The 13,943-nt window shown below is 39.2% G+C and overlaps 1 protein-coding gene across 2 annotated transcripts in view; it reads right to left on the reverse strand.

Annotated features, from left to right (window-relative positions):
* Positions 1 to 1,894: 1,894 nt before the first annotated feature.
* Positions 1,895 to 13,943, reverse strand: part of LOC142970393 (A-type voltage-gated potassium channel KCND3-like) — an 84,351-nt gene continuing 72,302 nt past the window's right edge. Inside the window, exons 3-6 of one of the 2 annotated variants that reach the window (XM_076110594.1) lie at positions 10,309 to 10,410; positions 6,444 to 6,536; positions 5,454 to 5,698; positions 1,895 to 4,839 (exon numbers count right to left, since the gene is read on the reverse strand). In XM_076110594.1, coding sequence (XP_075966709.1) covers positions 4,602 to 4,839; positions 5,454 to 5,698; positions 6,444 to 6,536; positions 10,309 to 10,410 — 678 coding nt within the window. In that variant the 3' untranslated portion in view covers positions 1,895 to 4,601. Of the gene's footprint in view, positions 4,840 to 5,453; positions 5,794 to 6,439; positions 6,537 to 10,308; positions 10,411 to 13,943 lie in introns of both variants that reach the window. The other variant, XM_076110593.1, reaches the window with a different exon arrangement.

A 13,943-nucleotide genomic window follows, 5' to 3' on the forward strand; every position in this document is an offset into this window, starting at 1 on the left:
GGGGGTTTGAGAATGTGGCATCTGGGATGACATGGCTTGCATTGGAGGTAGACTACCAGTGAAAGTCTGCTGACCAGGACCAGGCATGGATGCTATATAATTTGGGCTTGGATTTGAGATGCAGGTGCAGGTGCATGGTGACTGAAAGAGTGTATAGCCTGGGCAGAAACATAGGGAATAGACAACAGTGCAGCTTGAGCAGTAGCTATAGAGGGCAAAGACTGAGCCTGGACAAGCGCTAAACCTTGAGATATCAGTTGAGACATGGGAAGGGTCTGGGAGGCCCTATAGTTTTCCAGGAAAGCTAACAGGTTCAGGGAGGCTGGAGTGAATATCCTGGAAGGAGCCAGATCATAAAAAGAAGATGTGGCTCCGTTTCCATGATGAGATGAGGGAGATAGGAGCAGAAGCCACACCAGGGTGTTTATCTTCTGAGAGATCCTGTCTGATAAAACTGGAAACAGTCTGGGCTGACTCAAGCTCTTGTTCTTTAATACAAATGTGTCGGTTCATGTCAGCCTGTCTGCCAATTCTCTCTCTCCTTGTGTGCATCTTCTTGCCTATACTGAGCAGCTATGTTTTTCTCATCAGCCTTACAGGCTGAACTTGCTGATCCTTCATTTCTGTCCAAACAATAAAATATTTACTCATCCTTAACTAGGTTGAAGAATGTTTAGGCTCAAGAGAAAATGCTAGGACTGTGGTGACAATATTGGCTGAAGAGATGATTCGAAGATGTGGAATACCAACCATGGTAAATAGTCCCATTACATCAGATCATTCGGCATAGTGTAAAGAATGAACCAAACTATCAAGAAAAAGCTGACTAAAGCTATGGTACAGACTGGCAAATCTTGGGTTAAAAATGATGTCTGCTGGCTGCTGTCCTAAGCTGACATTAGAATGACTTTAACCACTAATATTTCCTTCTTTGTCTGATGGGACGTCCAATTCCAACTTCTTGGGTACGTGAAAAAGTTGGTCCATTCCTTCCCTGGGACATGGACACAGCTTTAGGTGACTGTGGCATCTATGGTGATATTTCTTTGTCTCTTCCTCTCCCCAGTGAACATCCTATGCACGACTTCCAATCTGGACAGATGGTCCTGGTCAAATCCCTGAATCCCAGAAACCATGAAGACGCAACCACAATATAAAAATATCCCTAAAAAGGTCAAAGTATACAATGTCATAGAAATATCATAGTATAGTATGACAAAGTGTCACAGTATAGTATATCATAAAAATATAGTATAACATCTTAAAAATGTACTAGTATCGTATGTCATGTTAAAAGTCATACTATAGTATATTATTAGATTGTCCTCTTCTTTATACTTCTACTCCATATTGCAGAGGCAAATATTGTACTTTTTACTTTTTTACTAAATTAACTTGATACCTTTAGATACTAGTTACTTTGCAGATCTAAATTTACACTACAAAACACAATCAACAATCAAATTATGATGTATTATCGGTTTAGATAATCTAAGAAATTTGGTAGCTACCCATCAGTATGTATCGTAAAATATAAGCCCCACCTTTACCAGCTGCAACATTAAAGTAACATTAAGGCATCAATAAATATACTTCAATAAGATGATATACATTATTGCAAATGGGCCATTCTGCTAGCGGAACACTTTTTGTACTTTAAATGTGCGATTTTAAGCATTTCGATTGCCTCTCAACGGCTCTCAACATGACGACGGCTGAGCCGGCGATTCACAGCTAACGTTTCTAACAGCGCAAGCAAAAGTAACGACAGAGCTAACGGTGTTTACCTGAGCAGTAACCAGAAACCAGAGGGTGGTGCTACGCTTCCACAACAACTCCGTTGGTCGGGACGACATTATCAACTGTCAATTGGGAAGAAAGATGACAGATGAAAGATTGTTGTGGTAGATTTTAATTCTCATCTGACACTTCATAGCTTTTATAACAAATAACCTGACGGAATACTAAAACACAGCTAACAGACAAAAAAGCTCAGTTCAAAAGGAAAAAAAAGATAAGAAACTACACAAACAGCAATGCCAAGACTTTTAAAAAAGTGACCCCCACAATGCCTTCTGAAGTCAAGTCCATCATATAATGACAACAAGTAATCATCATACAGCATGAGAGAAGTGCTTTCTGTTGTTGAAGCATGGTGGTGATCAATGATAAAAGCCCTACTGTGTAGATACTGCGTCAACCAAGATCCAAGTTATGAACATAACAACAGAGCAGACGCTCATTATTAACATTGAGAGGAGAAATTATCAAATTTCTTTTTTTTTTTAATAAAGCAGCATAAGGAGTACTACTACTTTGTTGTTCTTACAAAGAATGGACAAGTAAACATTTTGGTACACCTTGGTTTTTAAACGTGACAAAATACAGAAAAGCAACACAAAGCATACCAATACAGCCAAAACAATTTCACTTGGTGCTTCATGATCGAAAAAACACAAAGTTTAATCGTAGTTCCGCTTTAGCAAAACAATATAGACGAATAAACACATTGTTTATTTCATACAAATAACAATTGCACAACTTGGCAAGTAGACACAAACTATTTCAAACATCAACTTTAAATGAACAACAATGTGCAACAGGATATAATTAATATATTAATGCAGGAGTAAGGCCATGAACCAGAACAAATCATTTAAATCCATTTTCAATCATTTAGTGTTAAGGTCAGAATGCATGATTTCTGCCATTCTGTGACGCTCTTTGGGATTATCATGAATGATGATTATTAATCGCATATTGTTAAGCTTCCAATTTCTTAGCAATGCTCTGTAAAGAAAGCAATTACTTGCTTTCTTTACAATTGTATATTTAAAGTTTTAAAGTACATTTATAACTTTAAAAAACAGACTTTCAAGTTACCACTTCATGAACACACTGTAGTCAGCTGTGAAATACTGTCTCTTCATTGACAGTTTAATTAAGTCCACAAAATGGTACAATGTTTTAGAATTTATCAAAAGACAAAAAGAGAGAGAAGATGACAAAATAAGATTTCCAGCCAAAACAATAGTGACTGGATTCGCCAAAATCATTTTTATAATTGCATAATTCACCCTAGTTCTCTCCATTTTAATAGTCAAAAAATAATCAGTTTTCATGTCGTTTCTTAGTTTCAGTTTAGTTCCAATCACATTGATATCATCTGGATATGATTTAATTACTTTAAGGGATAAGGCAGGACATATGCAATATTTTTCCAACAAATCCAATGAAAAGATCAAAATCAACAATAAATCAATCCTACTAACATGTATTGTGAATGCAGCAAAGGCTTGTGTCCCATAGATTGATAAAACACATCAGTGAGCCACACAAGACGACATGTTCTTTCATTACAGTAAACCAGGGCACTGTAGTTTATATCCCATATACACTGACATGCTGCTGTCACTTGAACTCTAAATGTGTATTCATCCACAGCCTAAAATAGTCAGAAATAACTGCACTATATACTCCTGTTTGAGTATTTTTTGCTAGAAACTGCAATGCCCAGTATTTGAGAGAATTACAAACCTTTTTATTTATTTATTTTAAAAAAAAAAGAAGTTTTTTTTGTAATGCCTTTTTTAAAATTTGTGTCATCAGTAGAAACATATACGTAGGTTTGGGTCTAAGAGCCACAGAGAGGGTGAGGAGGTCAGAACATTTTGAGAGACAGGCCAACACACTTCTGTGAGGTTTTCATGTGATTTATTAACAATAAGAAAAAGAATAAAGCTGGCCTTATTCTTTAATAAAAATATAAAACCTTCACTTGTAAGTAATTGTGAGGTCAGCTGGAGGGTTTTTACTATTAAATTGAAAACCACTGCTTTGTCTCACCTCAGTATGGAAACCTATAAGTCATGAAGTCAGTGTCAGGTCAGCCTCACTCACTCACTGAAGTCCATCTCCAGTCTGAAATTTAAACATCAAGCAACTAAAAAGCACAGTTTGGTTTGAGTCTTTGACACCGTGACTAGATACAAATTTGAACAAAATAAACTCACATTTCAGCGATATGATGTTAGCAGCATCGTAGGTACCGGACTTTTCAAATGCTGCCGTAAATCGTTTTTTTTCCTTCAAAATTCTAAAGACAAACAACACGTAACACAAACGAGTCCAATCAAATTCAAGTAAACACAGTCAACACTTTTCTTAATCTTCCTTCAAACACATTTGAAGTCAACAAAATATCTGTTTCACTATTTCACCGTGAATTCACTTTAAATTAAGTGTGATTTGGTGGTACGTCGAACAGTATGTGCTGATGTACGGATATGCTAATTGTGCAATGTCTTCCAATTTTTTTCCACAATACTTGCTGTAAAAACTTCTGTAGTGCTGTTAGAAACTATTAGAAATGCAGCGACTCTGTCCGTATCAACAGTACATACACAACATGACAAGTGTGTGGTTCTCGGTTCACATATCTACAATCTTCTACCTCAGTAACGGCTCCGTATCGTCTGTCTTCTCTGGAATACAGTGCTCCTCCTGATGACCCTGTGAGACGGGACATGGTGCGTCCATGAAGGTAGTGTAACCTGTTTCGCCGGCTCCTCCTCCTTATCTTACATCCGTCAGCCAGTGAGTCACAGAGCAGAGACTTTGATGATGTTGGTGCCAGCTGAGCTTGTTGTGGTCTGGATGCTTGGAGCTGCAGGGTGACCCGAGCCTAGGGGCGACCTCTTCTGCGGGGCCCTGCGTAGGCTATCGCTGGCCGGTGTCAAAGCGGGGGGGCACGGGAGGCTGATGATCGCCGTGGTGATCCGGCTGCCTTTGCTGTTGAGCCTGCCGCTTTCATCGGTTTTGCGGTTGAGGTTTGAACGACTAGAGAAAGAGATAATAGACAGAATAAATACAATTTCATAATGTTCATCGAAGCACACGATGTGCAGAATACACGGAGTGAGGTTTGAGATAACGCTGTCTACAAGATGAAGCACATAACATAACAGGCAGATTACTCCATGAACACATCATATTTGAGCCATTAACAAATAATAATGACAAAAGATATGCCACACATTTCCTCTATTACTTTATAATATATTGCCGTGACATCCACTGGTACCTCTACAGTATATGATATATTAAAGTAAATCACTTGCAATTTTCATCTATTATTGTTTGTTGTAGTTTTAATTCTATGTAAGTACATAGTTGTAATGTATGGAAGTTCAGGCATTATATCTTTCAATAATAACTCTAATTCAATTTGAAAATGTAAAGGGTATTAGACACTTGTTTTTACCTTTTTAAAATGGTAATTTCATCCATATTACTGCAAACTTTTTTTCTCTACTTGTATTTAGCTTTACACCTGATATTGTGGGCAGCTTAATTGTAAACTATTTTACCCTCATAAAGTTGGCAGAATTCAGCTAACAGCCTGTATGCAAAGCCTCAGTCTCTCCTCCGATGCTGCTATCCTCTACTTTTACCTGGCGGTGTGTGACGGTGGATCACCAAACTGTATGTGGATGGCACTGAGCTCCTGCAGGGGGCCCTGGTATGTTGGGATGGGATGGCTGGAGGGCAGAGGAGTGTTTCTCTTTACCCTGCGGCAACAGCAGGTACCCGCAGAGCTGTCGTGGCTGGATATAGAGGGGCTACGTGACGGGTAGGTCTGTAGCGTTGTCTCTAAACAGTTCTGCTCGTACATCTGCTCATCCACAAACGCATGAGCCTGGAGAGAAGCAACAGAATGGTGGTTTAAATACACATGGAGGTATTGGTGCAGACAGAGAGGAAAACTGAATGTGAAGTCAATAAAAAAACAGACTCTTGGGACCCGAGTGGTGTACGAAACATGTTTGACTAATAAATACACAGAAGAAAGATGATTAATACTGATTATAATAATAAACTAATGGTAAATCCACAAACTCATTTAGTATATTTGCAGAATAGAAAGCGGATCCAGTGCCCCTGTTCTATACAAATTTATGTTTTTTGACACCAAAACCTTTTGCAAAACAGCAGCTCTCAAACTTCTACTCTTTAAAGGGTACAATGAGTCACAGAACATCCAAATCCGGTTCAAAAGGTCCAAATTACCGCGTGCAGACAGGATTAACCTCTACTTACACAACATGTCAAGTGAGAAGTTGAATGTAAACATTGTGAAGCATTTTTGCCAAGAATTTGTCTCCTACTTCCAACTGATGTTGAGGCACAGATTTAACGAGCTGGAAATCATCGCTGTCATGGCAATAGACATCTTTGACAGCAATATTTTACAGTACGGTAAAACCTCTAACCCTGAAGTAATGTACATGTTGTGCACAACTTTTGTGTCTTTTTCACTGGTGTAAAAATATTATTATCATGAGTCAATACTTAAATGACAAATAAACACATCATTTCAACTCCATGAATGTAGGTGGCAGATTTTTGGAGTCAAAGATGGAGAAGTGTTCCAGTGTACCTACAGTGGTTTTCTCCAGACAGTTCAGTAGGTGGTGGTGTTGGCTCTCTAACAGAGAGGTGGACTTAGTCAGCTTCTGCTCATCCTCTTCTGTATCCTTAGTAAGCCACGCACACACACACACACACACACACACACACACACACACACACACACACACACACACACACACACACACACACACACACACACACACACACACACACACAATTGATGAATGTTGACAACTTACATTGTTGGTGTACTCATTAAAGCCTCTCACTCTGTGCACAAAATAAACTTCGTCATCAGTGATGAGAAGTCAGACGTGGCTCTTTCATTCTGCTTCGTGTCTTCCATTTTAAACTGGACTACCTCGGTTCGAGCTTGTTGATTTCACTCTCATTTGCTTTATTAGCAGGTAGCCAACAATTCCTGCCGTCTGCTTTCAAATAACTTACTAGCCAATTAGTTACATAGTGGACCACGTTTCTGCTTGGTGTGAATTGATCCTTCAACCTTGGCGAGTGGTTTGTTTATAATTATTGTCTCCGTTCTGCATCTTTTGTGGCATTACTACTGCTGTCATCGCCTCTCCTTTGGTTCCTTGTATAAGTAAGGTGCAAATGAACTCCTCCTTTTCAGTTAATTGAACTAATACAAGTCTAAAACTGTGTTGTTGCCAGCTCTCTTACTAAATTATCTAAGTAGATACCACTGAGCATCATGTGATGCTGCAGGCAGCTGAACAGTTATTGATGTACGAAGCTTAAGAAAGTGGAAAAACACAAGAGTTGAGAATAACAGAAGCAACTGATGGAACTATTTTTTTGGTATTCCCCCAAAAGAGACTTGGTTTCAAAGCTCTAGCTCCAATATAGCTTAGTCTCAAAGTAATTACAATTGCCAAAAAACATGAAGACTGAAAACAAATTAATTCCCTCTCTACAGTGCACATTGTTACTCAAAGGATTTGGGTGGGTGGCGATCCAGCCCAAGGACTCTCATGCAGACACATGAACAATACGGTGATGTGGGCACGACAAAACTACGCCTTCTGATGCCTCAATGTGTGGATCTGCCCTGTGGCAGACACCCTATCAAATACATTGTATAGCTAGAGACTGAGAACTGTGTCAAGTTTCAAGGTTATACTCGTGTAACAAAAGATGCTGATTTGATACAATCCATCTGGAATGTGACCCTGATTGTGTTAATCCCACTGAGGAAGTTGTTCTGAAGAGAGGAAGTCCGTTTACTCAACTGCTGATGGCACTTTAATTTCTCCCAATGTTGTGAATAGAAATAGGTGATATGGATAACATTTATTATGGTATATGTCATGTTTTACTTCATTATAGATATAAATTGCGACATGGACACATTTTTGAAAATTCAAGTTTACATTAATCATAATTACCAGATGGGGCAGCCTCTTTTTGGCTCAGCCGATACATTAAATATTTGACTAATCAAGGTACGTAATCAAAACTGTATATCATGCATGACCGTCTCCTAGAGCTTGGTAATTTCAGTCAGAGATCAGCTATTTTTTATTTTACATGGCTTGTATTGACTTAAATGGAGGAGGCCTTTCTCCATTGTGATAAATTGTGCTTCTTTTTTACCAGCTTTGAGATGATTTCCTACCGTCCACTGAGTTTGTACTTTCTAAACGTAAATTTAATGGACAGATCTTCGACTGAATGTCTGACGGTGATATGTAGCATGCGTATCTGATTCCTGGATCAGTGTTATTCATCAGATAGATGTTGTAAATGTAAATATGCAATGTATGCCACTGGGGCATATTGGAACTAATTCTGTCACTCTGAGGTGAAAAGTGTAAATTAAAAAGGGATTAAAGCTGTATGGTCTTTCTATGCAAGGCTATAATAAAGCTTGACAGGATTATCAATAAATCACCCTCTATGATAATAGCCAGTGATTTGGGTAGCAAATAAATGGCTGTCAGAAAATTAAAAAGCCTTTGGGGTAAACTGAAAAAGACCATCAGACCAGAACTTCTAATCTACATACGAGAGGACCAGTCATTCTGTCATATATCCCCACTCACTCCCACCCAGACCCACGCAGCGCTACTGACTGACTGACAGCAGTGACGCCACCGTAATTTGATGCGGCAGGACTCTGGCAGCCTCATCACACACACGCAGAGGGATGTGGGTCGCTCAGCACTCACAGATGGCATTTATATGATAATTCTAACCACTTCCAGACACCCATGAGCTTTCACACTGGACTCGATTGGATCCAAATGCATTTTAGTAACCATCTGCAAGTAAGGGAGTGTGTCAGTGAAAGCAGAGTGATGGACTGGATGGAAGGGATATAGGCAATTTGCTCATACATTACCAAACACACTTTTCCATGGTAGTGACGAGTTATAAAGAAAAAATGGTTAAGTAAGAGTGGAAGAGAACATGGTGGTGGATGCTTACTTTAAAAAGTAGACAGTTGGTTGATGTCTGCAAGTGGAGATAAAGAGAAGTACATGTCAATTAAATGAATAGTTGTTTGTTAATTAAGAAACACACTTATTTGCTTTCTTGCAGAGAGTTAGATGAGAAGATCAATATCTCGTGTCTGTGTGTTCAGTTCAGTATGGAGCTAGATCCATGAGATAATTTGCTCGGCTTGACCAGAGTTAAAAAAATACCCAAAAGTTAATCCAGGCAAGCTGTTTCTCCCCGTTTCCAGTCTGTGCACTAAACTAAGCTTATTGCCTAGCTTTGGTGCTGTACTAGGGCTGAGCAATTTGGAAAAAGTATCTAATTCCGATTAATTTAACTGATATTGCAATTGCGATATGATTCACGTTATTGGAGGGAATGGTTATTTTTTTCCATTAATATCAAAATGATGAGGATCTGTACCAAACCCTTTTTTTCTGTCTGTCCAAAGAGCCAGATATTTCCCTCAGGAGAAGGTGGACTAAAAGAGTGACTATAGAGTGAATATACATCACATTTTCCAAGTGATCAGAAACATGACTTTAAACGAATGCTCTGTGTCTGCTGGACGTGTTTAAATGCAGTTATTCAGCTCACAACTTTATCGACAATTGTGTTTACAACTTGTTTCAGCTGCCCCTGAGTCGCCACAAAATATTGCCGGCTTAAGGTACAGTGATGACAAAAGACAGGAACATAACAACACTGCAGTTGTCTATTCTGTAATCATAGAGGGGGAACGACAAAAACATTTTGTACCTTTTGTGGCAACAGGAGTTTGGGTGAGTTTAAGTACTCCGCTGCCTCACTGTTCAATGCTGCGGTTTGAAGTTTACTGCAGCATCTTTTCTTAATGCACTAACCATCTAATTATCACTAAGAGCGACAAAACAACCGTGGAAAGTAAAACAGCCTCTGTTGTCTGACTTTGCCAGTTTTACAGACATGGATGAAATAAAGTCGAGGACTGAAAGACAACCAAGAAAAGTACTTTGTGTGATTACACCGATAACGATGGTTGTCTGAATAACTCCTCTGCTATCAACCCTGCCCCGTATAATAACCAGAATGTAATGACTCCAACTTCTGTTGCGCTTTTATAGCCTCTAAAATACTTCTAAATTGTCCTTTGCTTAATTACAGCAGTAATTGTTTGTCACTTTGTGTGTGTGTGTGTGTGTGTGTGTGTGTTTGTGTACTGCAGATGTGAAGTTGCTGCTTCCAAGCTGTTGCGTTGTAGTAAACTGAAATAATTAGTAGAATGGTGTTTGACAAGGAACAATATAATTAATCTCTCACACTGAATTATAATCTGCTGACATTTCACATTTCTTAATTTTGAATTACTTTGCAGTAATCATCGCGCCCACTTTGCTGTGGATGGTTCTTAGTGTTCAGGTCGGAGGTTGTTCTCACCGTCAGCTCCAGCAGTTCGTTGAGCAGTCCGTTGCGTTTGCTGTGGAGGAAGGCGTTGACGCTGCCGGACTTGGATATTCTTATCCTGGCCAGTCTGGCTTTCTAGGCGTGGAAAGAAGAGGAGGTCACAGCATCAGACAGGGTGGGCAGGAGCTCACAGAATATGACTAATGCAGTATTAAATGGTGAGAAACTGACGACTCATGAACCAAGTTTTGTAGTAATTGAGAACAGTATGATGCATGAGAACAGACCTCTAAATACACTACTCCTCAACATACACTACATGGTCAAAAGTGTGTAGACTGGATTCAGTGGCAACTATTTAAATCACCGGTTTATCTTATTACATCATAAGTTATTGTTCAGGCAAAAGAACATATGGTATATTATAAAACCATATTAAGAGCCTTGCTTGAAGATGTCACCTTGAGAATTATAAACCAATGGATACCATTTTCTTCTCTATTTTCTGACATTTCTTAAATTATATAACTAATTGATAATTGTCAAAGACAAAAGAAATATGGAAATTAATTGTCAAAAAAGATGAATTAATCATGAAAGTATTCGTTAGCAAACGCCCTAATGAGGACAGGAGTGTGCACGTTTTTGCCAGATGTAGTGTTGAAGGGACAAAAGTAGATTTTCCAATAACAACTCACTGAAACAAAAGCAGATGAATCTCCCACAATGAATTAATACTGGTTTTTGGGACTGTTTTTTTTCTTTCATTGAATGATTCTGTTATTCTAAATTGCCGTTCATTTCTATCCACTACACTGTACAGTAAGGCCAACAACCAGTTTGTGGAAGCTATTTAGGATCCAAATGAAGAATGCCTCTTTGAAGCTGCAATTTTTTTTTTTGCGTGAGTCCACAATCTAAAAGATTTCAGTTTGATCCTTCAAATGTCGGGTAATGAAGATTCAAACTAAACCACGAACCACAGGAAAAATATAACCGCAAAACCAAACAAAGCCCAACTGCTGATGTCGTCTGTCTGCAACTGAGTTACAACTAATGGACGATTTACTGCATTCGTGGTGATTCTGTCCATAAGAGGCTGATGAGTTTACAACAACGCACCTGTCTGCTGAACATAAAATTGTGTTAAACTGCAAAGCCTGTTTCCCAGCTCCTCTTTGTCTACAATGAGGCGTAGTAAAAAAAGATAAATGTGATAACTCCTCCAACAGAGAGATGTGATTACTGAACAGAGCGACGGTGAGAGAGAGAGAGAGAGCCAGACAGGAAATGAGAGAGAAATCGGATTGGGAATTTTTTGAAATGAAGAGGATATTAGGACGACTGTATACGATATACGGCTGCGTCAAGTGCTTCTGGACACGTAGGGTGAGAGATTTATTTAACCTTGTGCTGATGCTCTCTCTCTCTCTCTGATAAATGCATTTCAGTTAAGGGAGACAGGAGGAGCAATATCTGCTTCCCAGACGTGAATAAGAAGTAATGGAATTACTTCAGAAATTGTCCGTCAGATCGTAGATACCTGTGAAGGTGTGAGGAATGCTGGAGACTCATGATGCAATGATAATGATTGTGTTTGTACGTGCACAGTATGTGAAATGGAGAGAAAGAGGTGGAAAAAAAAGAGACAGCCATTAACTTCTTCTCTCTACGCAGCTTCAGCTAAAGTGTGAATGAGTTTGAAAGGGAAAGCGCTGTCGTTGGCTGCCTGCGTTTCTTATTGATCAAAAGCTCGACTTGACACGAGAAAAGAAAAAAAATATATGAAAGAATAACTAACTCTGATCCTATTGATGTGGTGATGGGTATTTCATCCTCGCTGATCGTCCGCTGAGCCCAAATGGTTGTCTCAGGAATCTTTACTCTGAGCTGATGAAATTCTGAATTTGTTTAGAGTCCAGAGGTCTGAGCAAGTCAAGTTTGGTGAAGTCTTAAGACCAGGGGCGTCGTTAGGCCTATTTTAGGGGGGCTGAAGCCCCCCTAAAATGTTCTTCAGCACCCCAAATAATTTGGCATTATTGGCTTTAAAAACAAAACAAAAAAAGAATTTCTTTTTTTTTTTGGTGATGTCATTAAATTAAACTATTGTTTCTCACATGGACAAGTTATTTATAACTCTAACATGCTACATATGTGAGTTCTGGTTTGTATGTTTTCTCCCCCTTCAAATTACAATCCAATAGCCTATCATCATACTGAACGATATAAAGTTGACACTGTCAGGTCCATTCTCCATCCATTGTGTGCGGTCCCTTTAAGAATTAGGATTTGGGAGTGACGCGGATATGAAAGCTAGTTTATCCATCTTTCCTTTACAAGTAGGAAAATTATTTCTCTCTCTTTATTTGAGAAAAGTTCATATTTGTGTTGTCAAATTTCACTATGACCCTGAAATTCTGTCTCTTGTGTTATCATATACTGAATGCAAGCAAAACTACAGAGCAAAATCACACTCTTTCTGATTGAACCAATCTATGAACTGTCTGAAACAATGGATATCCGCGGCCCCAAATGGGCCCCGAAAAAAATTGCACACATGCCACTCCCCTTGGGGCTAAGCCCCCCCTTTCTTTGTATCCTAGAAACGCCCCTGCTTAAGACACAAGTTTTAAGTCTGATACCAAGCCAAGTCCAGGTCCATGTCATCATCAAGTCTCATGTCAAGATGTAAAGGATGTGGCTGGTGTTTAATACTTTTCTTTTCTGTCAAAAACGTTACATTGGGATAGTTTGTCCCTCTCAATGCTTTATGACTTGTCTCGCCTTGCTGTAGCTCTCACCCCCAAGCTTGTGCGTTCCAACTGAAGAAGTCAATTATTTTTAAGGAATAGTCCCGTAATTGTTTTGTATGCAGCAGAGTCCAAAATGTCCCTACTTTGAGTCCTTAATGTGGGGTTAGCTCCAAAGATCCTGGATCATACATTTTGCAACCAATAGCATCTTTAAGATATACCCTTCCTGCTTGGTAATTGTCTCCATCTATCAAACACAGGCTTTCTGTTATAAATGTGTAGTCACCCGGCCCAACCCTGATTACATCATTATTTTCTCAGACCGTAAAATATTCCCCCCCCCATCACTAAAAGACACAATACAACTATTTTCAGTGGTTGATTAGATGAGTCACCTTTTAAAATCAGGCTATGAAAAGGCTCAATCATTTCTTTAAACAGCTGGGCACTGTCATTACTCAAGCAGGAGTAAAGTGCATTACTGGGCACCTGTGGATTAATATGCTGCGCTAGTGAGTGTTCACGGCAGCAGGATGGCGTCTGTGTGATTGGCTGAAATAAACTACAGTGCCCATGATCACAGTAATGAAGGAACATTTCCCCCAAGTGCAACTACTGTATATCTGTCGCATTGATGTGTTTCTGGGCAACAATTGAAGTTGATGAGGAAGTTTTTCATGTCTGGCGAAGTTCTTTGAGGTAAATTATAGTCTGTTCAGAGACTGGCCTGATGGAGCTCCTCGACACTCCGTTCAAAGCCCGGTGATGATGGATTCTTGTGATTTTACCCTTTCTTTTATTTTTTTCGTGGGCTAGTTGAACGAGAAAATCAAGCCTACTTGCTCCAACGTTACCGCCCTCAGTCCAACAGTCAGACAGCCAGACTACAGCAGTCCAGGGAAAAAGGCATGAAAT

The sequence above is a fragment of the Anarhichas minor genome, unplaced genomic scaffold (genome assembly GCF_050575085.1).
Source record: "Anarhichas minor isolate MPS153535 unplaced genomic scaffold, ASM5057508v1 ptg000043l, whole genome shotgun sequence".
Taxonomy (NCBI): Eukaryota; Metazoa; Chordata; class Actinopteri; order Perciformes; family Anarhichadidae; genus Anarhichas; species Anarhichas minor.